The sequence below is a fragment of the Parambassis ranga genome, chromosome 7 (genome assembly GCF_900634625.1).
Source record: "Parambassis ranga chromosome 7, fParRan2.1, whole genome shotgun sequence".
Taxonomy (NCBI): domain Eukaryota; kingdom Metazoa; phylum Chordata; class Actinopteri; family Ambassidae; genus Parambassis; species Parambassis ranga.
This window is the reverse complement of record NC_041028.1, coordinates 18,097,176-18,122,801: the sequence shown is the minus strand read 5'-3', so window position 1 is coordinate 18,122,801 and position 25,626 is coordinate 18,097,176. Positions and strand designations below refer to the sequence as shown.

Below are 25,626 nucleotides of genomic sequence, written 5' to 3'. Positions count from 1 at the left end.
GAAGAGGAGAGGTGAGAGAGTGGTACTCAGTCCAATCTGCAACCTCACCACTAGATCCTCCATAGTGGTCCTTTAATGTCCTAGCTCTGCTGTAACTAGATTAAAATGAATACAATTATCATCGACAATGAGCCCTTAACTTGAGCAGTCTGGTTCCACCTATGATCTGAGGACTTGAAACGCAGGGAAAACATGAGCCGCGACATGTGACCTTCACAAAAACACTGACTGTACAGGTCTAATAAGAACACTGCAGATTACATTTCAATGCTCTGCGCCCCCTCCAGCTGTCAAATAACATCTGCCACGCTACAGGGCAGGAACACACAGAAGTGATCTTAGCTGGCTTTCAAAAGAATCAGTTTATACATAAAAATGTAACATACATTAGATTCAAACGTAAAGAAATGAGGCATCATTTCTCATCAAAAATAATAAACAATGGTCCTTTGAAACAACCCTTACAATTTGCGCTCAATTACTGCATAGTTCAGCAGGCTCCAGCTCTGCTAAGGCTACACTGACGGCGTGGTGAGCAGAAAAAACCATTTGTGTGGTAGAGATTTGAATACAAAAGGTGACTCCTCCTTGTCATTTTGTCCAGCGGACTGCACCCACCGGATCAATGCCGCGGGGCCGTCAGGTTCACGTGTATTCAGTCCCATTTGTAAAGCTATGTAGGGTAAAATGGGCAAATACTCTGACATGAAAAAGGAAAATCCCACTGAAGCTAATGTTTTGACTACAGAGGAAACTGAAGTAAAAAAAAACATAGCAGAACATTTAATTTATCCTTTCTTGTTTTTTTTACAATGTAGAACCTCCCAGAAATATTTCCATCCATATGGGTTTAAACACAACAAACATCGACACCGTAACCACAGTTTGACTCCCCCAGTCCTTCCCTGATCTGTAAAGTCTCTGCGATGAAGTCGCGTCAGAGAACAGAGACGGTAAACTAAAGACAGAATTGAAGTAAGAAAATCAAAACAGAAAGTAATTATTAAGTTGCAGGAAATATTCTGTGATGACAAAAAATAAAAACCTGGATAAGTTAGACTCAAAACACAATGAAGGAAAAAAAGAAGAAGAAGACGTGTGCAGGAACCGTCGTTTTGACAAGCTTTGGCCCGGTGCAAGGTGAGACAGCAGGGGCAGAGGAAGACCTCCCTGTGGGTCTCTGTCCTGGGCTGGAGAAATGGGCGGGGGGGGGGTGGCAAGGGAGATGGAGAGAACTGATTTTTGCTCTGCCACCTTGCTGTTCTTCACCACAAAGCCAGTAGGTGGGGCCGTTGCGCTGTGAGAAAAAAAAACGCTAATCCCCCTCTGTTGTTATGTCTGCACACAAGTCCTGTCAGTGCTTATTGGACAAGAAGAATAAAAAATATATATTAAAAAAAATGAATGAGACAAACAAAAACAAAAAAAGAGAAAAAAACGAGAACAGCAGCGACAGCAGCAACGTCTTAGTCGATCTTGACCGCGGCGTAGATTTTCCTGATGAACATGTAGGCGGCGTAGAAGCCGATCGTTCCTGTTAGCAGCCAGAAGGACAGGACCATCAGGGTGGTGTAGCCGAAGTACAGGAGGGAGGGGATGAACTCCACGATGTCCAGCTGAGGAGAAACAAAGGGAGGAGGGATCACTTTATATAGCTATAGAACATCTTTTTTTTTTAAAGTTCTGACTCCTGATGTAGCACGTCTTTACCTTGTTGATAAAGTAGAAGATGGCATAAATAAGGACGTAGAACGCCGAGCCTCCTGAAACCAGGAAAGTTCTCCACCACCATCGATAGTCCTGACAATGGTAGAAACAGAGAGAGGTGAATGGTTGATGACGGCGGTGTGGGAGGAAATATGAGTACAGTACAGCAGTGGTCTTACCTCTGCACAGAGCTGGAAATAAACCATTACGATGCTGATCTGAGAGCAGGACACCACCAAGATGATGAAGACCAGAAACAGGAAGCCGAACAGGTAATAGAACTGATTCTCCCAGATGGCCTGTAGGTGGTGACAGCGACGCGAGCATTAGTGTGATGAATAAAGCCACTCGCAACATTATGGTACTTATTTGGAGTGACACTTTATAAAATGAGTTGTATTTACGCTAAAAATGAAGAAGAGCTCGATGAACATGGCACCAAACGGCAGAATTCCTGCCATCAGGATTCTAGTGGAAAGAAAACACACCTTTAGTCTTCACACTCACTGTGTCAAAGGCCGTGCTCAGGATGCGATCATGGTTAAACACTCACCCTACAAACTTGTTCATGTACCAGCGCTGCTCTGGCACCTGCCGAGGGATCTGGTTGGTGCGCACCGGGTTATCGTACGGCTGCTTGCGGAAGCCAAAGTAGTATCCCAGGTAGACCAGAGGCATGGAGATACCGAACCACATGCACAGCAGGGCCAGCATGGTGGTGAAGGGGACCTGGAGTAAAAGGAGGGACACAGGAACACTGTCACACATGTCACTATAATCCCAACAGTGCACTCTATACACAGTATTCACAAAGGAGAACAGGTTAGTCAGGTTAACAGTGCTTACAATGTAAGCTACACATGATGTTAGCAGGCTGCTCTCCTTACAATTCATTATGATGTGTGTGCAGGAATGTCTGAGTTACTGTGTGTCGCTTGTCTCAGTGTGAAACAATAGCTGATATGTTGTGTTGTAGAGCACCTATTTATCCACATCCAATGTTTTGATTTTCTGCATTACTACATACAATTACGGTAGTCAGAAATAACAGAAAAGGTTCTGCTAAACATGGTAACTAACCTTATATCTACTTCCTGTATGTGGACTGATTATGCTGTCACCCGGTGTAGTCAGCCCACAAAGGCCCATTCTGAGTCAGGACTAAGTTACACGCTGGCTTGTCAAGCTTAGTAGCCGTTTGCCCACTAATGTCATCACTAGCAAAACACCATCTGAGTGGACGTGACTCTAGGCTAGCCAGCCATATTACTTCACCAGAAGCAGAACTGCCCATTAATGCTCATCCAAAGAGAGCAGGTCACACCTCTGTGGGTTTTTTTAAGACAAAGGATGCTTGATCATCTGAGGTCTTGTCCACACTGCGAGTTTTTTATCGTATAGATATACATATCCACACAGATCCGGCATTTTGAGATAAATGGACCCCCCCTTCCCCTTAACCTGCATGCCCTCATGCACTAACAACGGCAGCATGAGTTGTGTGTGCATGCCTCATGTACTCTTCTGTTTATGGTGTGGGTGTGTGTGGTAATGCTACAGTGCCACAAACAGGCCTGTCTTATATTCTACAGCGTTATCAGTGGTTTTGTGTGGATACGTGGGGACACACACATTTATTGAAACATTTTTGAAATGAAAACTATTTAGTCCGTGTGTGGATGTAGCCTGAGAAACTGCGTGCAATAAATTGATGGTTTGTGTTGTGTTCTGCATATCTCACTTATACATTTTTAATACATTGTGTTAACTGTGTGATGGTACTCACCGCCCCTGAGGAGTGCTCTCCCCAGATGAAACAGTTCAGGACGAAGCAGATTCCAAAAACCACTGCAGGATACAAAGTGGCTGTCTGCAGGGAGAAAAAAAACACAACACATGGTCTAAGCTTCTCTGCTGTCACCATAAGAAACACATTCAGGAGAAATAACAGCCAATTATTTCATTTGTAGAATTGACTCACGCAGAATGCTCCTTTCCTCCATCGATGGCCCTTCAGTGTGCGGTACAGTCTGCCAGCAAAGTAGCCACCAAACACACTGGAGGAAGAAAACAAACGGGACTAAATAAACCAGGAAATGCACATTTGGGTTAAACAGGAGAAGAGAGATCTTACCCCATGAACATGAAGAGGAAGCAAGCAGTGGTCATCAGGGCTCCTCTGCTAGATGGAGACAACATGCCCAACATGGCAACAACTGTAACACACACAATGTGTAGATGAGAAGGCTGAAAGACTCTGCCTACATGCAAATAAGACTGGACATCAGCATGTAAACACAGACTGTACTGTTTAACAGACTCACAGATGACAATGAGAATCATGCAAAAGAGCTGGATTCCTGAGCCCAGTAGAGAGCTGAGGATCATGGGATACTGAGGTGGTCTAAAGACGTCGCCGTGGACGTTCTTCCATCCAGACTCCTCCATGGTGTCCTCCTGATTAGAAAGGAGTCAAATGTGATTAAGTGGAACAGATAGTAGTGATTCAATAGACTTAATGAGTTATATGTTGTTTTCTTACTATGTCATCCTCTCTGTTGTAGTTAGCTATGTCTTTCCTCAAGGTCCTGATGATGATCATACTCAGAATGCCTGAGAGAAATAGCAAGGAATGAGAAGGATTACATATATATTTACATGTGCATTCCAGAGGTTGCAGAGCTACAGTTGATCCTCTGTGAGTAAACTGACAGAGGGAACATTAACATGAATTCTAGGCGAGAGGTCTGTCATGATAGAGGCTGGCAGAACAGGTTAGGAGTGAATTAAGAATTTACATGCATCATGGCTAGACAACCTGTCAGAGTCAGCCAGCCCTGAAAGTGCCTGATTACTCCAGTTATACCTGCAGCAGTTTCAGCAGCTGTGTTTCTAACGTGTCTAACGTGTTTCACTGCCTCCAAACTGCATTTAACCTTTCAAAACATGGTTTTAGCATAATTGTGGGGTAGGTAGTGTTGCTGCTGTTATTTAATGTTGAAGCATACACTCCCTGTAGTGCGATGTTGATTTTTTTATATAATGAAATTTAAAAACTTTAAAAACTGTATTTTTAGTGTGTTCACATACACACACACTATAGACCAACAGCATTCACAACTAGAAAAAGGCAGGCTCTGCATCTCATACTGAGATTCACAACACACAAAGACCAGCCCACGGTGAGCAACGCAGTGACAGGAGTGAGAAGGAAACATTAATATGTATGTTGCATCTTTATGTTACTTCCTAAAGAGCAAGGACTGCATATAATTAGCAACATTTATTACGGGGAGGGAAAATATTCTCACCATGGCAACAAATACAGGCAGACTAACCATTTAACTAACTGCCGGTAACCTTTATTCTGCAAGTTAAAATATAGCCTTTTACCAACAGGAACTCTGTGTGAAGTCTGGAACACACGCCACTCACAGCAGTTACAGCACATCTCATTCACTAAGAGCAAGATGCTCTGTCAGGCACCCTGATGTCTAAATAAAACTACATCACACTATACACTTCAGAAATACCTCTTACAAACGCACATAAATGGCAGCTCAGATGCAAAGGAGTTAGAAACGATTGGGCATACCAGACAGGAAGAAGACGACCACCACAGAGTTTACAATGGAGAACCAGTGAATCTGGACATCGCTCATAGTCAGGTACGTGTCCCAGCGAGATGCCCACTTCACCTCGCTCTCCTGCACAGAGGGGACAAGCATCTCAGGTTCCTTGCCTCAACACTTCTTTAACATTGTGACATCCAAGTAAACTTAAACAGCTAAGGAAGTACAAACATTATTAATTTAGTATTTAGCCACACAGACTGGTCTTAGCTCTGGTTACAGGATGCTTCATGTCACTGACCTCCCAGTGGACAGAATAGGTGAAGAGGACCTCATTCTCTTTGGTTGGGTCAATCTCCTGAGGGGCGGAGCCACTGGCTTCAGGTAAGGTGCATGTCTTCAGCTTTTCCTCTGCCTTCAGATCTGAGAAAGAATAACACAACAGAATAAGTACATCAACAAGAACCAGCCATTTTTGTTTTAGTCAACAATCCCACTTCCCTTTTCCCACTCATTACAAACCGAGTGGGATGACACCAACCTTCTACTTTGACGCTTTGGGGTACAACCTCAAATCGCACCACCCTGTAATCGTGAATTTCCCCCTCCTCCAGTTTCTCTCTGTGGAAGTACAGGATGAAGGACAGGTGGTTGTGCAGATAAAACTGTAGGGGTAAAAAAAAGGAGACAAGATTCAGCACATTCATAAAAAAAAAAAAATAAAAAAAAAAGATTTTTGAACTTTGAATCTTGATTCCGAACGTATCACAGCATGTTCAAAAAAATCCTCTGGTTGATTAAAATTGTTTTTCCAGTCTGGTTGGTGCTTTGACAAACCACAATGACCTGTGTTCTCAACAGAGAAAGTGGGGCTGGTTGTGACCACTGGTGGATGGGGTTGTTATCATGAAGAAATTGATAGCTTTAAAAAAAAAAGGCATCTGGTGTAAACTATCTAGCTTGACTATGGCAGAAAATGGCACTGCTCGACTAATGTTTAAAGACTAATATATCATAGAAACTCAACACAAAGCTATGTCTTTCTAGTCATGGCAGTTTTATCAAAGTTAGTGAGTGGACAGAGAATTTAGTCATTAATGAAGCAAAGATGCTTCTTTGCGTTGTGTTTTTGCTATAAACTGATTATACATACAGATAACATGAGAGCAGCAGCCCAGTAGTTAGCTCCTTTAGCATGGTTAGTGCTAGTGCTGCCTCACCCTTATTGAAAATGTCAAATATTCTCCAAAACAGCATCATTTTGCATGCATTGTTATCTTTGTACAGAAATGTCTTGTAGATGTAGACCGTCCCTGCGTAAAGTATGGAACCAGTAAAACTGCTCTACAAGTACATATAGCGGTTTTACTGGTTCCATACTTTACTTTAGCCACCCTATAGTTCATAGGTGCCAAATTATCCAGGATTTATTTATGTATTTACCACATCCTCAGACATTCAAACCCTGTTAAATCGACTGTTTAGCCGTGCACTTAGTCACTCAGATTGCATCAAACCTGAAAGATCTTATCTACCTTGTTGTTGTCAACAAATCCCAGTCTGTATCCATGTTCAAACTGGATATCTTTCACTATGTCCTTCTTCTGCTCTTCCTCCCCTCCTGCCTCTCTGTTGGGATAAAACTCTAACCTGGTGGCAACTGGAAGGTTATCTGCAATACTGAAAGAACAACAGAAGACATTCCGATTAGTTTTGTAAGCACAAATGCTATAGAAGAAAATTAAACAGCAACAAAAGCTACCATATTTTCCGGACTATAGGTCGCACCAGAGTATAAATCACACCAGCCAAAAAATGGGTAATGAAGAAAAAAAAAAACATAGATAAATCGCACTGAACTATTAGTCCCACCAGCGGGCCAGCGTAAATCACTACGTTTTAAGCATAATGTTGCCTCCTGAATTCCTCTTAATTTAAGTGGTGTGGCTGCAGGACATTGAGAGTGAGAAATTCCTATAAATATCCTGTAAATGAGTAAAAGGCAGTCTACTGTGCCCTCATATAGCTGTCTGGAATTAGTGACATATCGACCACACGCCCTGTGAATGCAAAGTGTGGACAAGCTGGAGGTGGAAGAGAACCCTCAGGAAGGGGACAGAACAGCTACCATGATATCTGTGATGAGACGTCAGGACACAAGGCTAACTAATTGTAAATTTTTTCATATACAAGTCGCACCTGAGTATAAGTCGCATACCCAGCCAAAGGATGAAAAAAGTGCAACTTATAGTCCGGAAAAATACGGTATATAAAATCTTGAAGAAGTACAATTTTAATAGTGAGTAATGTATAGGACACTTAAATGGATTGCCAAAACAAACAAGAAGGGATCCTCACAGGTGAACATAATACTCCTCTTGGATTCGCTCAGCAACCAGTTTACTCTCCTCTATGCCGAGCTTTTTCTTGCTGCACACCATCTCACATTTTTTGTTCTTGTTCATCTCGACATTGTAAAGGGTATTCACAATACGGTCCCCACGTAAGACCTCACCTACAAAAGAGGAATCAAAAACATTTTGAATGGAGACATGTAAAATGAATGATGTGAAATTTCCAGACTACATTCCATGCATGTCAGCTGCATTCCACTCACCCAGGTTTTCTCCTTTGTAGACAACGGAGTCTGGCTTGCAGTAAGGCAGGGAGTAGTATTCATAAGGAAGCTGGGTACGGGAGCTGGTCAGCTTCACCGCCTGGAAAAAAGCATTATCTTACTGACTTGATTGAAATGAAGATAAGTAAACAGAAACAGAAAGGAACTTCTTTCCAGCTTAACACAATAACAAAAAACACAGTAGATTCAGCCGTCTTCACAGGCTGTAGATAATCTCAACTGCAGCCAGGTAAGTTATGTTGACTTTGTAAGGTCTCTCCTCAGGGTTTCCACCTGGGTATTGCAAGACGAGAGGCCTAAATGGACTCAGACGATTGCTATCCAGTGACTTCTGTTGTTAAAAATGTGACTCATTGTGTGTAGAGTGACATTAAACACTTGTTTCTAACTATCACTAAGCAACCTAGGCTAGGAAACCCAATAGCTAGGAATACAGACTTCCGTTGGGAGATTACAAGATGATTGAAGTTGCATCCAGCAAGGAGCTATAATGTGTTTTTTGTATATTAAAAGTAGCTTCTCAAGAAAGGCTGAGATATAACACTTAAGTATGCCACCAAATGGATTTAGGCTGACCTTCTGAACCAGGCTATATTCAAGTGATCATAAGATGTGTGTTGTTCTGGACATCCACATGAAAGCGGGTAGTTCAAACAATGGGATCAGAAGCTGGATTATGTGTATCTTACCTTAATATCTACTGTCTCACCATCATGGAAGTCCCTGGGAGCGACTCCTGGAACATAGAAGGGCCGGACCACAGGCAGCAAGGCCAACAGCAGCAAGGCCGACCACGTCTCCTGCAACATACAGTCAACATTTTACCCTAAATACAACATAATATGTGTATTCATGATACCGACTGTGCACATTTCAGCAATAACACCACATGCTGTACACCTCTGAGAAAGGGGAGAAGAGAACAACCACTGCACCAAAAATCTCCTGACAAATAAACCAACGTTGCACAGAAACATGAGCAAGGCTAAGACAGATTTATTTTGGCTTGGCAAAATGGATAAAGTCATGTCCCTTCATTAGAGCAACAACAGCCAATGAACAACAACAACATCAAATCAAAGCACCTACCCACATAAATACAACACAGGAAAAGATGGAGGATATATAAATACTAGGGTACAGTAAAGCTGTAAATCCTCCACGCACTGAGAGGATTCTCTGTATGTCAGATCATTATAGCCTAAGGACCCGGAAGGGAACTACAGAGCTCCTAGGAAGAAAAAACACTGTGCATTGAACTGTTGACTTGGTGGTTCAACAGTGGCAGCCTTACAGCTGACAAACCGCTCACATGATATCCTCACTACAGTTTGCCAGAAGGCATGTCAGAGCAAACAACAGTCCAACACAGAGCTGATACTACAGGGAATGAGGTGCTTTAAGGTAACCCATCACTATATCCAATACCAATCAATCGTAAAGGCAGGCGAGCTAAAGCACTATTGTGTCACAGCACAAAACGGAAATCCAATTTATAATGTAAACTTTAACACACATACAGACCAAGTCTCTTTCTTTCAACATCCTATTTGCTCAAAGAACAATCACATGAGCAGCAGGGCATCAAGATAAAGAGGCATCCCGATTCTACAGTCATGCTTCTGATTATTTGTGAGCAACAGATGTAAATAAATAGACATGCAGATCAGATAAACACCATATCAAATATAAATAGTACAAAACCAACAAACTGCCCTGCAATAAACTGATGTCCATGTTTAATTTGATACAAACTAACAACACAAAGCTTAGAAGTTTCAACATGTGAAGTTTGTCTCTATCCTACCCTGAGTCAAATTAACCACGTTATAGGGCTGTAACTCAAAAGTGATTAATACCTAAAGACTCGTGGTTTCCTCTTGATATTAAATTTCGGTCATTGAATGTTTAAAAAGACCATGTTTGATCAAGTGAATCGATCAAAATGCATTGATTGACACGTGGATCCAGTTCACCGGTATTCAAAGTCACGATAAGAAAGTGAAGGAAGTAGCAACTCATTGAAACTACATAAATGTATTTTACTGGTATCAGCACAGATAAATAACACAGCCAGTTTTAGGCTGTGTTATGTTTGTTTTTTGTAGCTGATCTTGTGTCATTCTTACATTTTCCAGCAGTATTTACCACACCGACAATAATCTTAAACCGTCGCTGCCTGACAGAGCTGCTAACAGCTAACGATATGTCAAAGTTCGTCGTTCTGACGACTCCAGACACTAAAGCAAATGACAGTCTAACATCCGAGTGCACGACTATTGATACTTTAACAGTACAATATTATGTACCAAAGAAACGACACGTATGATCAATTTCAAGAGGCACAGCGCACTGACACTCTAGCTAGGTAAATGTTAGCTAGCTAACTCAGCAGGCTCGTCAACATCCAAACAGCTGAGAACTGCAATAATAGCGAGCTTGGGTAACGTTACAATGTAGTTTCTCGGCTGAATTGGACCTCTACTCTGATATGTATGTCTCACGATGTGTGACTTCGTTTGAAAATGAAGGATGAGCAAGGTGTAGTTTGAAGAAAAAGAGTTCGTTTTTTCACTTACCATGACCGCGGCCGCCATTTTGAATACGTGTCATTAGTGACGTTGCGGAAGTGGCCTTACTGTAGTTTTTTTCTTACGAATATTGCCTTTAATTTGACACGCCCAAATATGTGGTTAAAATATAATTCAATCATAATCACACATTTAAAAAATGTTGTTTAAATAAACAGTAACTGGAAAAGGGCATTTCCTGAAGAAAATGCAAGTTTGATTGCTGCAGCTGAAGCATTGCTTTGAATGCTGATGTGAAGGATTGCTCTGATTTGCTGGAGAATCAGAGCAATTCAGAGCTTTGTATGCCTCTGTGTAAGTAAAGTAAAACATAAAATTCTGAAAAAAACATTAATATAAAACCATGCAAATTGAGAAGATAGTTGTCAATTGAATTCAGACATAAGAAACCCCCCCCCCCATGCATTTGCTATAATAATAAATAAATAAATAAATAAAGAGTTAGTACACCCTAATGTATGTGTATAGTTATGTTGGTGATTGCTCTAACAAAGTATTATAGACTTACAGTGTTATAAATGTATGAAGTGTCTGCCCTCTACAGGTGAAAACCTGGCTACTGCAGCTGAATTTTTCCAATTGGTTGATTCCTATTCTAGCTGATGTTAAGGACTTGTTTTATTAACTGCCACTAACCAAGGGGTGTAGCTGCACTTTAAACTAGTACACATTTGACTTTGTTTTCAAAACACTTTATTTAAACAGATTTATGATAGTTGCATTGGACCAAGCATCTGACACAATATGGCAAAGATTTTATAATGTTCATGAAAAAGACACAAAAATATTCTTCATCCTATGAATATAAGTATATACAGTGCTGGGCAATGATTCACTTCATTGTCACGTACCTCTTTATAGAAGATTCATTTTCTCAGATATCACAATTTATTCTAAATGGGTGATATTATTTTTGTCACAGTATGAAATGATGAAATTTTACAAACAAGAAAATCTTCCCTTTGAAGCTTTAGTTGGTCAAGTAGTGAATATTATTGTTTTTATCATAAGATTTATGATTGCTATAACTTTATGTCTATGTCAACAAAGGATTAGGTGAAACACATAATTTAAACAGCGTAGAAAAAAGAAACAAAACAATCATGAGTAAAAAAAAAAATAGAAAAGCTTTTTCTTTTTTTGGAAGACATTTCTGTTGAAGATACATTTAAGAGCTGTACTTGCAGAAATAATTGTGTGCACACTTTTTCAATAATTTAAAGGATAAACATTTAAGAATCAGCAAGCATTAATAGTGAAGGACCCTGAATACTTGCATCTCTTCGAGTATATACAGATTATATACTGTACACTTTAAATCTGGAAAATATAACCACTGCAAAAGGCACTATGAGGGAGTAATGCTGCAACAAGCCACAGCATAATGGAAATATCTAGGAAGTATAAATAGAGGATTTAAGCACACGCTCTGCACACGTCTCTCTGTGGACAGCTGTGTTGTCTGCACAATGTCTCATGGAGCGTAACAGCTAAATCCAGGTGACCTATCATCCCTGCTGTAAATATGTCTATGTATCTTTGTACCAAAACAATATTCTGTGTGTGAGACCTCCACATGCAGTGGATGTGGAATGTGTATAAATGCTATTTGAATGTTAGGGACTGTAAACAAATTACAGTGGGGTGAAATCAAAAATCCCAGGAAGGTGATTTGTGTATTTTTTCTTTTGTTGTGGAAAAAAAATTTGTGTATCCCTTTATGCATTAGAGGTGGCAGATTTAACCCATGCACAACCCTGCCTGCATATTTCATCATATATCATGCACTGCTTGCTTGTAGCTCCAGTGTCTATGAAAATGCTACTTAAATGAATTTACAGTCATTTTTGGTAAAGATAAATATGCAAGTGCTGCAGTTGTGGCCATAATAGTTTATGACAGATATGTGCTATTCCCCTGACTATGGTTGAGCTGACACACTAATTACTGTATAATACTAGTATATTATTTTAAAGAGGGAGAAGACCTGGTTTAAAAAAAAAATTCCACCCCATCATTAATTTTCTTACAGTCCCATGATTCTATATTTTGTATGCCTGAATAAACTGGGATAGTAAAGAGCGCATCTGTTCACAGAAGTATTAAAGAAGTCTCATGGCTGCTGCTGATACTGGCTCTCTGTGGCCGTGTAGAAATCCTCCAGGACACTCTGCAGGTAATCAAAGGTAGGGCGGTCCTCTGGTTTGTTCTTCCAGCACTCCATCATGATTTCATAGAGTTCGGTGGGACAGCTGTCCAGGCGTTGCATTCTGTAGCCCTTCTCCAGGAAACGGATCACCTCCGGGTTTGTCATCCCTGAAAAACAGGAGTGTATGACTGAGTGAGGAGAGGTCGATCCCATGATCATTCCACTTTTATTTTGAAATATTACTCCAGTTCATTTGTTCAAACTTTATGTGCTGTACATATAACTGATGTAGGCTTTATGCCAAAATAGAACCACTGAAGCAATGGATTAATTTGGTTTAAATTATTATTTTTTTTTACTTTATGTAAATATCATATTTACTTTGAAAATGTTTATGCGTCCTCTAAATAAAGCAATAAAAGGAGCATTTCATTTACTGTACATATTAAACCAAGTTGGTAAACCGTGTAAAAATTTCAGAGAAGGAGAAACTGTACAGTAGTGGTCCACTTACCAGGGTATGGCGTGCGTCCATAGCTGATAATCTCAGTCAGCAGGACGCCAAAGGACCAGACATCAGACTTGATGGTGAAGGAGCCGTAGTTGATGGCCTCAGGGGCGGTCCATTTGATGGGGAATTTGGCACCTGGTTATTGGAGAATTTCGAAAAACACAGAAATTTGAAATGAACATCTGACACCAACACCCTGCTCATTCAGTAAGCAATACTGCCAGCCACATTCTACTATTTTTGCTACTCTTGCTGTAATCTGACACAGCGTAATTTCCCCTGACCCATGACTGCTCCGATTTCATTACTTCCCTCGATGTGTAACACTTCCTCTGACGTTGCTACACGGTGTGTGTCAGTGAACACTGCGTCGTACCTTCTCTGGCCGTGTACTCGTTGTCCTCGATGATACGAGCGAGGCCGAAGTCGGCAATTTTGCAGACTAGAGACTTGTTGACCAGGATGTTGGCAGCTCTCAGGTCTCTGTGGATGTAGTTCCTCTGCTCGATGTAGGCCATGCCCTCTGCAATCTGGAAACAAAGTGTTCACAATAACACAGTCAAACATAGTTCCCCTAATCTCTGTTCATGATTTATAACACATCTGTGCTATTTCCCTTTGGTTCTGTTTCAGTAGTGGTAGATAAGCTCAATCTAGATAACTATCTGATAAATAATCATAATCACGTTTAACCTCCTTCCTTTCCCCTCTCTCTCTGTTTTAGACAAGACGCCTGCAACAGGATGCACTAAACCCCTTTATTCTGTCACACAGGGGTCTGTTTGGTCAGAAGGAAAAATCTGATTCTAATCTCTCTTATAATGAGGGCCCTGAGCCATGTCTTGTTTTTGCTGCATTTTGAACATATATTCCTGTATCATGATGCATGTTTTCAGATATTATTTTGAAAATATCCTTAGTTTAAGCGTCTGCTTTACTTTGGTAGTTGTATTTCCTTGGGTATCTTGGCTGTCATTACTTCCTGCAGCATTTCGTCCTGCCTGCTTTCATTGTTTCCACCTGCATGTCTTCACTCTTACCAACGTGGTAAGACCTTGTTTTAAAAATTCTCACTTTTGTTCAGCCATTCTGCATTTGGGTCATTTAACTACTCTCCAGTCTTGTTATATCTAACCCTAATTAGAGAAATTTAAAGCCATTTAGCCATTAAGCTTGGAGTAATTCCAAATCTAAATTTTCATAATAGGACTATTTATAAAACTTCATTTCCATGACGATTTTTAGTTTTGTTTATCTTCCCCACCTATAATATTTATAATTTAAATATTCCATCAAAAACAAATGTCTCTTTCATTGCTCTCCTCTAGCCTACACACTCATCATCATTTTTTTTCAATGTATTCACACATTCCACAGACTAAAATGAAGGTAGAGCTCAGGGAGAGGCGACGCACTGACAGACTGGAATGTGAACATGTTAACAGCCATTGGTTGGTGTCATAGGTGATCTGTGGTCGGATAACACTCTCTTATCGAGGCTATCAAGACTACAATGGAACTCAGGAAATGATGTGAATATTCAAATATGGCCTGTGTACTGTGCACTGGTGGCAAACAAAGGTTTCTTTCATAACCATAAACAAGCAAAGGATCGGACAGGAGCTGAGGGACTCTCACCTGGGCAGAGAAGTCGATGAGCTTGGGGAGCTGGACTCGGTTGCCCTCATCACTCTTTAAGAAGTCCAATAAACTACCTGCAAACACACACACACAGTTAGATTGATCCCTAACAGTACTCCTCATCCAATCAGAGGGCTTCTAATGCTTTTCCATTTTTAACCTGACTTTAGGGAGTAGCTAAACACATAAAAAACAACAGAAAACTGAAAACTGAACCAGCACAAAGCATCATCTTTTAGTGTATTTGAGGTGGAAGGCTGCATCCAGAGTGGCTCATTACATATCATTGCCTGCAAGTATTGTTGCAGAATCCATGCACTTATGGGCAGGCATATATGTGCAGTTATGTTTGCTTATAATAGCAGGTAAATGAAAATTTAAAAAAAGAAATCACAGTTTAATTTGTTAACAAAACAAAATGTATGTACTTGTTATTTACTGATGAGGGACTGATGAATTCTTACTGTTATAATAACTGTGTGCTTTCAATATAAAGCACTTCACATTCATTTGTGTTGCCTGTTCAAACTGTATATTACTTATAGTTACTATTTTTGTCTTTACAAAAATGTATTTTTGGCTGCAGGTTCATTTTTTTTTACATTATAAGTCTTTGTTTTATTTATTGAGAAGTAATTTATACTTCTCAATAAAATGCAAATTTGAAAAAAACAAAAAAAAACAAAAACAAAAACAGTTTTGCAGCAGTGTGTTATCATATGGGTTTTATCAAGAGGACCCTGAAATGTACTAAACCTGCACGCACACACACACATACAGTACCTTTCTCCATGAACTCAGTGATGATATAAATAGGCTCCTCCTTGGTGACCACGGCATTGAGTCGAACCAGTTTGTCATGTTGGAGACTCTTCATCAGGTTGGCCTCCATCATGAAGGCTTCCACTGACATACTGCCCGGCTTCATCGTCTTCACAGCCACCTTGGTGTGCTTATTGTATGTAGCTTATTAGAAAAAATAATACTTACAGTCAGAGGGTGAACTGCTAATTCTAACATTTCTGTCATTACCCAGATTCTATATGTCTGTCTCACCCATCCAGACTTCTCCAAACTGGCCGGCCCCGAGCCTCCTGTCCAGTTTGAGTGAGGATCTTGGGATTTCCCAGGCGTCCTTCTCCCACGGTTTTTCGGGTTTGGGGCTCAAGCATGCGGTAGTCAGGTTTTGGCAGAGGCCATCTCCCTGCTCTGAAAATGACAGAAAAATAAATAATTTAGTTTAGCTAGAGGTCAGAGATATTCAGTGATAAGTTACTCTGGTGAGGTTTCACACAGGCTGAGGTATAAAAGTTGACCAGCAGAGTGTGCTGTGTCTCACTGTAAGCATTGTGTTTATGCAGATGAAAAAGTGTGACATGTACTCACTCTTGTAATGGCTGACCAGCTCCTGCAGGGTGCTGAAGGTGATGCGGGGAGAGATGTAGAATCCCCCGTTGTCCAGAGTACGGATCTTATAATGTTTAACTGTGTCACCAGACTGGGAATCATGGTCCCTAACAGACAGGGAGTAGCTGCCTGTGGTGTAAGAGACACAAAGCAGCTGTTAACATGTTATCCACTGGGGATTGTTTTCATACTGATGCCAATAGTTTTTTTTTAATTTATTATTCTGATACTAACTAGACTTACTGCTCATTAATACAAAAATACAACATACATGTCAGGATTATTATTTTAAATATAATAAATAAAAACATTTAAAACATGTACTTTTCATCACAGAACACGTCCTTTCTGGGTTTATTTGATGGTTTATGCTTAACCCACCTGAGGGACGAACAATGGCTTCACTCACCCTTGGTTGTCTCACTGTCTCGGATCATGTAGGACCCAGTTTTATTCCCAGGGGCCAGCAGCTGCCTCTCAGCATCCTTCCTGCTGACACCCTTAAAGAACCACCTTAAAAAACAGGAAACAGATCAGTTAGTTCAGAAACCTCCTAACGGCCATCATTCACACTTTCGCTGTTGTGCCATCTAAATATACAGTACAGTATATTTAGAAACAGTACTGCTAGTAGTTTCATTAGTAATCAAAATAAATGTATTTACAGATACTTACTCTTCTGTCTCCAGAGTATCTTTGGCTACATAATTACTGGGGATATAGCCTTCCTGACGTGTGCTGAGTAACATGGCTCTCCACCACTCACCAGATCTAGAGAGATAAAAACACGCAAGTGAGAAAGTGTTAACATAAAAACACGATAAACTGAGCAACAAGGAAGTATCGATCTTTCACACAGCTCATACTTTACTTACTCCTCTAAGATTTTGAGCTTATCTCCCTTCTTGAAGCCAAGGTCTCCCTCGTGAATGGCCTCATAGTCGTACAGTGCAATGGCAATGCTCTCTCCTGCAGCAGAGAGCAGCACACATAAACATGCAGTGTAATGATACGTCCCCTTTTATATTATCTTATAAAGCATGAAATGAAAATGGAAGTCTGACTAGTGTTAACATGTGAGCTGACTGCATCTTTGTCACTAACACTGGGTTCCCATATTTTGACTATGTAACTGACTTCCTTGTAAGAGTGATATTAATAGCCGCAGGCTGGTCTTCTGTGTATTAGACGCCTGTGGGTATGTGAGGCAGTGAGAGGGGGGGTTATCGCTCTGTACCAAAACACTGACTCCTTCCTCTCACCACTTTAACAGCAACCCACATTATAGAGGTACAGTATTGTGCTACTGAAAAATAGAACTTACCTTCTGAAGAGTTTGCATTAGAGGGCATTTTGGCCTGCAGAGAAAAAAAAACATACAAAAATGTCAGTTCTGGCCACGTAGGGGCAGCACACCAACCATGATTCCTCCAGCCATGTTTCTGGACACATGTTAAATTGAAGTGTAATATTCATCCCGTCTACTGGAGATATATGGCTTAAAAAGAGGCAAATTCAGGAAATCCACCAACATTGTTACCTCCACCTATTTAAATGCTCAATGCTCAAGGAGCACACGGATCCCTTCTTTCCACAGAGTCCAAGGTTGGAGACTTGGACCTCCAGAAAGTGGTCCTCAGCCATCATCACTGTCAACACTGTCAGTGTAGAGTCCTGTAACAGTGTGACACTATGACTGGAAGTAGTCCCTGCAGCACTCTAATTGTATCCCAGATATTAAAGACCATCACCATCATCTCTCTCTCTCTCTCTCTCTCTCTCTCCTTCATGCTCTCTGTCCTGTCTCCCTCTTCTTCTCCTCCTCTACCCGGCCAACTGTCAGCTGGAAGGTTCTCCTGTTAAAAATTAGTTTCTCAAGGGGGTTTACACTCTGGGTCTCTGTGAAGCACTTTGAGACAATTCTGATTGTACGTTGCACGTTGTCCCGCAGTGCAGGGTCACGGGGGGCTGGAGCCTATCCCAGCTAGCTTTGGGTGAGAGGCAGGGTAAACCCCGGACAGGTCACCAGTCCACAGACAACACACAGACAACCATTCACACGCACACCTATGGGCAATTTAGAGTGTGGGAGGAAGCCGGAGTACCCGGAGGGAACCACCGTGCCGCCCTGTAAAATGCACCATATAAATAAAATTGAACTGACTTCAATAGAACTCTGGTTCAGCCCACTTCTTCACAATGCTAAAAAGCTCATAAGAAGGTTGAAGAAGGTAATGAGGCCCCAGCAGATGACAGATGATGTTGTCCATTGACCTCAAACCTTAGCAACACATAGCACATTGTTGTGGACATTTGAAACTATGAAATTGAATATACGGCATCTTGTCTTGTTCTTGTTCCTCCTTATTTTGAAACATAAGGGGAAGGAAATACTTTGTCAAATCAATTTTTAAAATCATATTATCATTATCTGAGGTTTAGTGTTTATCATGGACTGTGTGTCAGCAACAGTTTTTTTCCATCGAGTGGTATGTGTGTGTTTGAAAGTTTTACAAAAGGAAACATCAGCCAACCTCTAAACACAGATTAGAGCGGCAGACACAACCTTTGTAAACTCCACACGTGTGAGATGATATGGTGTGTGCATCTGAAGGTAATTTTAAGAGTGTCACACTTTTATTTGATAGTTTAATGCCTGAGTGCCGCGGCTCTGCTTCTGTCACTTCCTCTTTCTTCATCAAGAGTGATGTGACAGTCAGCACAGAGGAAGCAGTAGCCAGAGGAACCACACTTACCCGCAGCAGCTATTTAACTCAGGCCAGAGATCAAAGTCTGGCCAGTATGCAAAGTCACAACAAGTCAGGGGAACATGTTGAGAGGGAGCATTGGCACGCATCTAATACACCCTCTGTAAAAAGCAGGAAGACTCTCTCTATTTAAATTGCCACTGCACATTCAGCTTTACTATTTTATACAGCCAATGGCAGCAGCCGCAGTTTTTTTTCTTTTTTTGTCTGTTTCAGTCCGTCACAAAGGGAACTACTTACAGCCTTGCTGCCGGAGTTTCCTGTGGTTGGGTCTTTGACATAGTGGGCTGTCTGTGCTCGGTTCTGCAGCTCATCATTACCCGTCCCTTTGCTGAGAGGCTCCTGCTCCTTCTTTGAGCCCACACAGCCCATGGTGCCTTCTGTGGGATGACAGCAAACACACAAACAGCAACATGTGAAAGTCACATACACATACACATTACACAGAAGACATTTGATCAGTCACACACACTGAGACACACCTAAGAGACGTACAGTACTTACAATTAGCACCTAAGCAGGTTCTGAACTAGTTCTAGTTATTCTTTATCCACATGCACACAAGTGAGAGTATGACTGCTTTGAAAACAGTGCAATATAAAATGTAATGTCATGTAATATTCTGTTTAATAGCCACAGTTGTTGCATCATTCGTTATTAGTTAAAATCCACTAACTTTGTGTCAAGGATCATGTTATATATATAGTAAAGTAGTAAAGTAATGTAGCATCATAACTATTCAGGCTTTTGCCAATGATAACATTAGTGGGCAAGCCGAGCTTAGCCAGCAAGCCGAAACTTAACTGCACCACATGAACTGATGTCAAAGTAGATTCACAATCAAGAGTTTTACCAGTTTGCAGATTCTGTCATGTTGCTATAGGCAGGTTAGTTACAATAATACAAGCTGGTTTTATTGAGTCTCAAACTGAGATGAGATTTGTGGTGTGTGCAGTCATTTTTTTTGTTTGCTTTGTTTAACCATTAAACTGCTTTATTGTCAATACATGCAACACAGATACTACCACAGATGGGATAAGCAGGCCGACTGTTTTATCTGGCTGCTTTGTGTCCTGTGTAGGAGTGTTAATGAATTGTCAGTTTACTTTCATTTCCATATACTGTGGCTAAAATTAAAACTCTTTGGTTAAGTTTTGGAAAAGTATCATTGTAAACCCAGGTGAACCTGTATGATCTAAAAAAAAGCTTTTCCACCATCTTGCCATGGCTGTACTAAAATGTCATCAGTCAGTATGAGTCAGTTCTTAACAGAAATACACTCGGTACATTTAGGCAACTGTTGACTATAATACAAAGAGTGCTGCTATTCAAAATAAAATGGAATTTTATAGCATAAACTGGATTATATAAACACAAGTAATTTTATCTAAATGTCACATATGACTATAACGGGCATATGGTGTCTTCCTTATCAAAGGTCGGTTTAGTTAGCAGAAAGTTGTGACATTATTTCCCCCTCTCTTTACTACTATCAATGTACTTAAATATTCTTGTTAATTTTGGGCGGAGAAGGTGTGAAGATGGCCTATCATGTGATGTTGTTAGATAAATTCCTTACTGTGGGGGGGAAGCTTGAGAAGACAGCAACACCTTATCTGCCTCCCCACACTCTAAACTACACTACACTACACACTAAATGACCATGGCTGAATTTTTTTCTTCTATTAAGGTACTTCTCTGTCCCATGACTGCAAGGGTTCTAAACAAACTTCATTATTTAACCATAACATCTAGGGAATACTTGGTTTTCTTTTTGTCTCTGCATACATGTATCTATGTATGTAAATACGCAGATTAGATGGAACGAGCCATGACAAAGAGAGAGTCAGACGCTATGTTTTATGGTACACAGATTAACCTATCTCATTTAAACAGCAGAGCACCGCAGCAAGGTTTTATAATAAAAGATGACTTTGGAATCAAAGTAAATTAGATTAAATTAAAGATTAGATTAGACTAGATTAAAATCTAATTAAAAACATGATAACTATGGAGGCACTCATGTACAGAAGCAGAGGAAAATGTTTCATTTGAATATTTGGACACAGGAAGTTGCGTTACTGACGTCAAAATTGGTGGTGTTAACACATTTGCTTCCCTGTCCCCGTCTCTGTTCCATCCCTCGTTCCTCTTCAGATGTTAATTAAAGGATTGTCTGGGTTTTTTTTTTCTGCTGATACATAATGGCGGTCAGAGAGCTCCTGATGGTAAAACACTGCCCTAGTTTGTAAAAAACGCAGCTGTCATTGATTTGTCCGGCCACAGACAAAAAAACACACTCCTTTATTAGATGTACTGAAAGATAATAATATAAACAAGAACATGTCAATGGTTGTACATGTGGGCGTCCTGTAATTAAACCATTTCTAACCAGAGATACAAATGATACACACAGGATCAAGCAGGTTTAGAAAATAATTAATGTAAGTCACAATAAGAGGTTTACTAAAAAACTAAACAAAAACTAAAAAACTACAAAAACTTCAACCATCACAGTCCCACATGGTCTAGCGGTTAGGATTCCTGGTTTTCACCCAGGCGGCCCGGGTTCAACTCCCGGTGTGGGAAGATAACCTTCAGCTAACTAGTATTATTTATTGCAAATCAAAAGGTTTGACCCCACACTCTGACCTCTATATGCAGAAAACCCCACATCATCAAGTGACTGAAATCAATAATTAAGAAATTAGGATTGGTGATTAGATTTGCCCTGCGATGGAGTGGTGACCTGTCCAGGGTCACCCATAGTTAGCTGGGATAGGCTCCAGCCCCCCGTGACCCTGCACTGCAGGATGAAACGGGTTACTAGATAATAGATGGATGGATTATATTTGTGTCCATAGAGACCTGAAAATTCATATCAAGTCATAAATTAATCATATTTAAGATAGTGACTTATAATAATCTGGACCCTTAGTGGACACAGGTGACCACCAGTGACCAGATCCTACCAGTGCCATGTAGGCCCGCTGCTCAAGACCTTGGGATGCATAAGAAGCGCTGAGTCTGGCAGACAGACTGAACTGGTTGGCTGATTGCAGGAAGGAGGTGATGGATGAACAAAAAAAAGATGACAATTGTGTGAAAAGTGATCATAACCTGCTGCTCTTTAACTGAGGTAGCCCCTATCTGTCAGTTAGAATGTGTCGTTCTAATAATTATAAATTTGTGCCAACATCAGTTTTTCACTTCTTGTTAGGGGTATAGAAAGATGAATCTATGAGAAATTGCTGATGATTCGACCACGCTGACAGTTTCAGTTCTGTGCTGGTATTTCTTCTCCATCTCTCTGGGAACTGTGGTTTACTGTCCAACACAAATATTACTAAACAGGCCCTAGAGTTAAAAAGTAACAGAAAATCATTTACAATGTCTATGTCATCTATGGAACAATGTTTTAGCCAATAGCTTTGAGTTGTTGCTAGCAGAAACTATCATCTAAGTTCATCTGTTAACAGAAGGGGTTATATCTGATTGTATAACTGTCTGATCTTAATCCTGGACAACAACTACAAGCTGTGTCTGGAAGCTAACAGCTAGCCAGCTAATTTTTTTATGAGATAAAAGAAAAAAATAAAAGTAGTCATAATTTGTATCAGAATGAATTCACCTCAGAACTGTTACAATAAAGTCAGTATTTTAAGAGAAGAGCCTTGGTTAGCTTTGCCCACCACCAGCTCTGTCTCCTTACTGACTCTCATTTTTAAGTACGTATTGTAAGGCCTACTTACACAGCAGCACATCGCTTCTTTACATACTGGTCACATGTTTAGATGTTAATCAGCACATTGTACCTGTCTGAGCTCAGGCTGGTGTGACGCCAGCTGTAACTGCTGTCCCTGATAACCTGTTCACACCTCCATGCCTGCTTTCAGGAAGGATGCCATAGTCTACCCTAACTCCAAAGTAGCTGGCCAGAACAAGACTAAGCTAAGACTCTCTCAAGAGACAAAAGACAGGAATAATTCATGTGTCATCTGTTATGATTTTCAGATGTGATGGGAACGAGAAAATACTGCCTCCAGCTACAACAACAACAACATCACCTGGCAGACTGGCACAGTCCCAGAAGGAAGGATGGAAAAAAGAAATTCCAATGGTCCATAAAGATACTCTAGGCATCTCTAATATGTTACCTATTATTACAAATTGATTATCTTTTAGTTCTTCTTTCAGGATTAGTTATTTCATAAATACAATTATGATTCTGTGAATTCAGGATACATTCATTTGAAGTGAGTGCAATCATGAGCTGCAGTCTCAGGAACACTGACCTTTCGTTTTAAAATGTAACTTCCTCTTATTATAAGGTCAAATTTGTTTGTCTTGTCATTTACTGTTTATTTACCTCCATACTTCCACTGATCCACATTCCAAAGAGAGGTCTACTCCATGTAAATCTAACTTTAGGTTAAGATGGCCAATTTAAACAATGCATCTTAAATACAAATCGGCGTTAAAGTTTAACCCCAATATTTTTGTCTTCTGACAACACACACAGTACATATTCAAATGATCCAAGTAAAGTCTATGATTAAAGAAAACAAAAAGGTTTATTCTTTCCTATGAATCATCTGCTGCCATATTCATAAACCCCCGCAGGCATAATAGATCACTGGGTTCAAACTAGGTTCACCTCCAACGGCTACAACAGTCACATAAGGCTCTGTCTTCTGTCTATGTGAGCTGCTGTAATATAAGAAAAACCAATTTGTCAGATAATATATCACTGTATCACATCTTATAACATTAAACCTTATCAAAGTGTATCATATCCTATTGTATCGATATGTTCAGTAGTGCATCACATTGCTTGCATCAAATGGAATTAAACTGTATCATATCCCATTGCATCATATTGGGGGGAACTGTGTGTCATAACAAGGCTACACTATTGAAAGAGGTCAAAGCAGTGTGAAAGGAGACTCGGTTAGCTCTATTAGCACCTGTTGACGGAGCAGTACAGCACAAATGTAACTTACTCTTTAACAGCAAACTTTCTTTATTTGTATTGCATATGAGCTCATGAATATGTGCAGTGGTTCAATGCTCCGCCCCTTTGTGAAATACATTAATAAGGCAAGCCAGGTGCAGCGACCCAAAACAGAACACATTTCTGTACATCTTTACCACAAACCCTCATTTGGTTTAACATGCAAAATGATCTTTTATGTACTAAGTATCTATCTATATATCCATGGGAGAAGATGTAACTTAATTTCATAGTTTGTATTGCAAACCTCTTTATGTTCTGGTTTACAACATATGGGGGGAAAATGAAACTGATGCAGCTGCACTATTAATGCAACATAAGATGCTGAGGGGAATTTAGCAGTCTTTACCAGTACATTGTGATGTAATCTGAGGATTTCTGCACTGTATATCACACACTGATACTGGTGGAGGATTAAAGCAGGAAAATATAACACATGCATTTATAGTGTTTTGACTTCAAACTGACTTTATGCCAATTTAACATGAAGTAATGCTCAGACGAAGCTCAAAGAAGACTGAGGGGAACTGAAACTAGTCTAGTTTCTGGGCAGTCTAAAAATAACCACACACACACACACACACACACACACACTGACAGATAAAAAAACTGAAGATATAAGCTCCTGATTTGATAAAATGTGTATGAAAATGATGCAGTCGAGCGATAACATTGTGTTTATTCCTCTACATTCTGCATATCATTTGTGTACATGGACCCCTGCAGGCGGTGGCTGCCTGAAAGACTTTTATGTTCCTCTTTTTAGAACAGAGCATCCACTTTTATAAAAGTCAACTGATCCTTAAAGTTGAACTTTCTAATGCCTTCAGGGCTTCATGTTTGTTTCTGCTAACAGACACAGTTTTTCCTCTCACTTCACACAAACACACAAGAAGGTCACTTACCGCGCTTCAATCACTCGGACTACAGACTCTTCAGTTGAATGTGATCTTCTAGACTCGGATGGCAGTGTGAAGAAGATTCCTCATTTCTTTCTTTCTTTTGTTTTTATTTATTTAGCTTCCATCTCTCCGTGAACCCCGCTGGGTGAGACAGATGTCAGATGTGGACAGGGCGGCGGAGCGCAGCGCACTGGACTTGTAGGAGGAAGTTTGAGCTGTACGCATCTGACTGAGGTAGTAAAAAGAGGAACAAGCACACGCCAATCATTCTCTCGGTTTCACTAACTGTTCAGCGGCTGTCGCTTTTTGTCACCTGCTTCTGTTTTTTCAGTGGGACTTTGATGAAGACATTGGGATCGGGGAAAGCCGCTCTGTGCGCAAAGACGCGTAAAAGTCAGCCAAATGATTCTCCTTCTTATCCTGAGAGAGAAAAAATAAAATAAAATAAAACAAAATAACACTTATCAGATGGAGCAGTGGGTGAGCAGAGGAAAGACACATTTGCATATGTGTTCCGGGCAGCTCTAACAGGTATTCAAATAACAGATTTACAGCTATCGCGCTCAGAAAGTCAGGCTTGGGCGGAGGCAGGCGGCAGACAGGGGGGGGGAGAAGCGTGGGCGGCTCAGCCTCAGGGCCACATGCGGCAACAGCAGCAGCAGCGGCAGCAGCTCAGTATTAACACATGAGAGGAAGCTCTCAGCTATAATCCTTAATCAACGGTCA

General features: G+C 40.5%; 2 protein-coding genes and 1 non-coding gene across 3 annotated transcripts; 1 reads left to right on the top strand and 2 right to left on the bottom strand.

Moving 5' to 3' along the window:
* Positions 1–37: 37 nt before the first annotated feature.
* Positions 38–10,539, bottom strand: tm9sf4 (transmembrane 9 superfamily protein member 4). Its single transcript, XM_028409835.1, has 18 exons — positions 10,497–10,539; positions 8,607–8,717; positions 7,897–7,996; positions 7,638–7,794; positions 6,815–6,959; positions 5,821–5,944; positions 5,581–5,702; positions 5,303–5,414; positions 4,250–4,320; positions 4,032–4,164; positions 3,842–3,923; positions 3,689–3,764; positions 3,494–3,577; positions 2,261–2,436; positions 2,112–2,175; positions 1,887–2,006; positions 1,711–1,800; positions 38–1,616 (listed from the first exon to the last, which is right to left on the bottom strand). Exons 1-18 carry the CDS (start codon positions 10,512–10,514, stop codon positions 1,467–1,469), a joined length of 1,935 nt encoding a protein of 644 aa, XP_028265636.1. The 5' UTR covers positions 10,515–10,539; the 3' UTR covers positions 38–1,466.
* Positions 10,540–12,358: 1,819 nt separating this feature from the next.
* hck (HCK proto-oncogene, Src family tyrosine kinase) lies at positions 12,359–25,312 on the bottom strand. The gene is made up of 13 exons (XM_028409838.1): positions 24,904–25,312; positions 19,225–19,364; positions 17,541–17,574; positions 17,092–17,185; positions 16,892–16,987; positions 16,626–16,729; positions 16,196–16,345; positions 15,866–16,018; positions 15,593–15,775; positions 14,807–14,883; positions 13,545–13,698; positions 13,172–13,303; positions 12,359–12,824 (listed from the first exon to the last, which is right to left on the bottom strand). The coding sequence occupies exons 2-13, from the start codon at positions 19,354–19,356 to the stop codon at positions 12,622–12,624; spliced, it is 1,512 nt and encodes a 503-aa protein (XP_028265639.1). The 5' UTR covers positions 19,357–19,364; positions 24,904–25,312; the 3' UTR covers positions 12,359–12,621.
* Positions 21,502–21,573, top strand: trnae-uuc (transfer RNA glutamic acid (anticodon UUC)). Its single transcript has one exon. It is a non-coding gene; the product is annotated as a tRNA-Glu (tRNA).
* Positions 25,313–25,626: the final 314 nt, after the last annotated feature.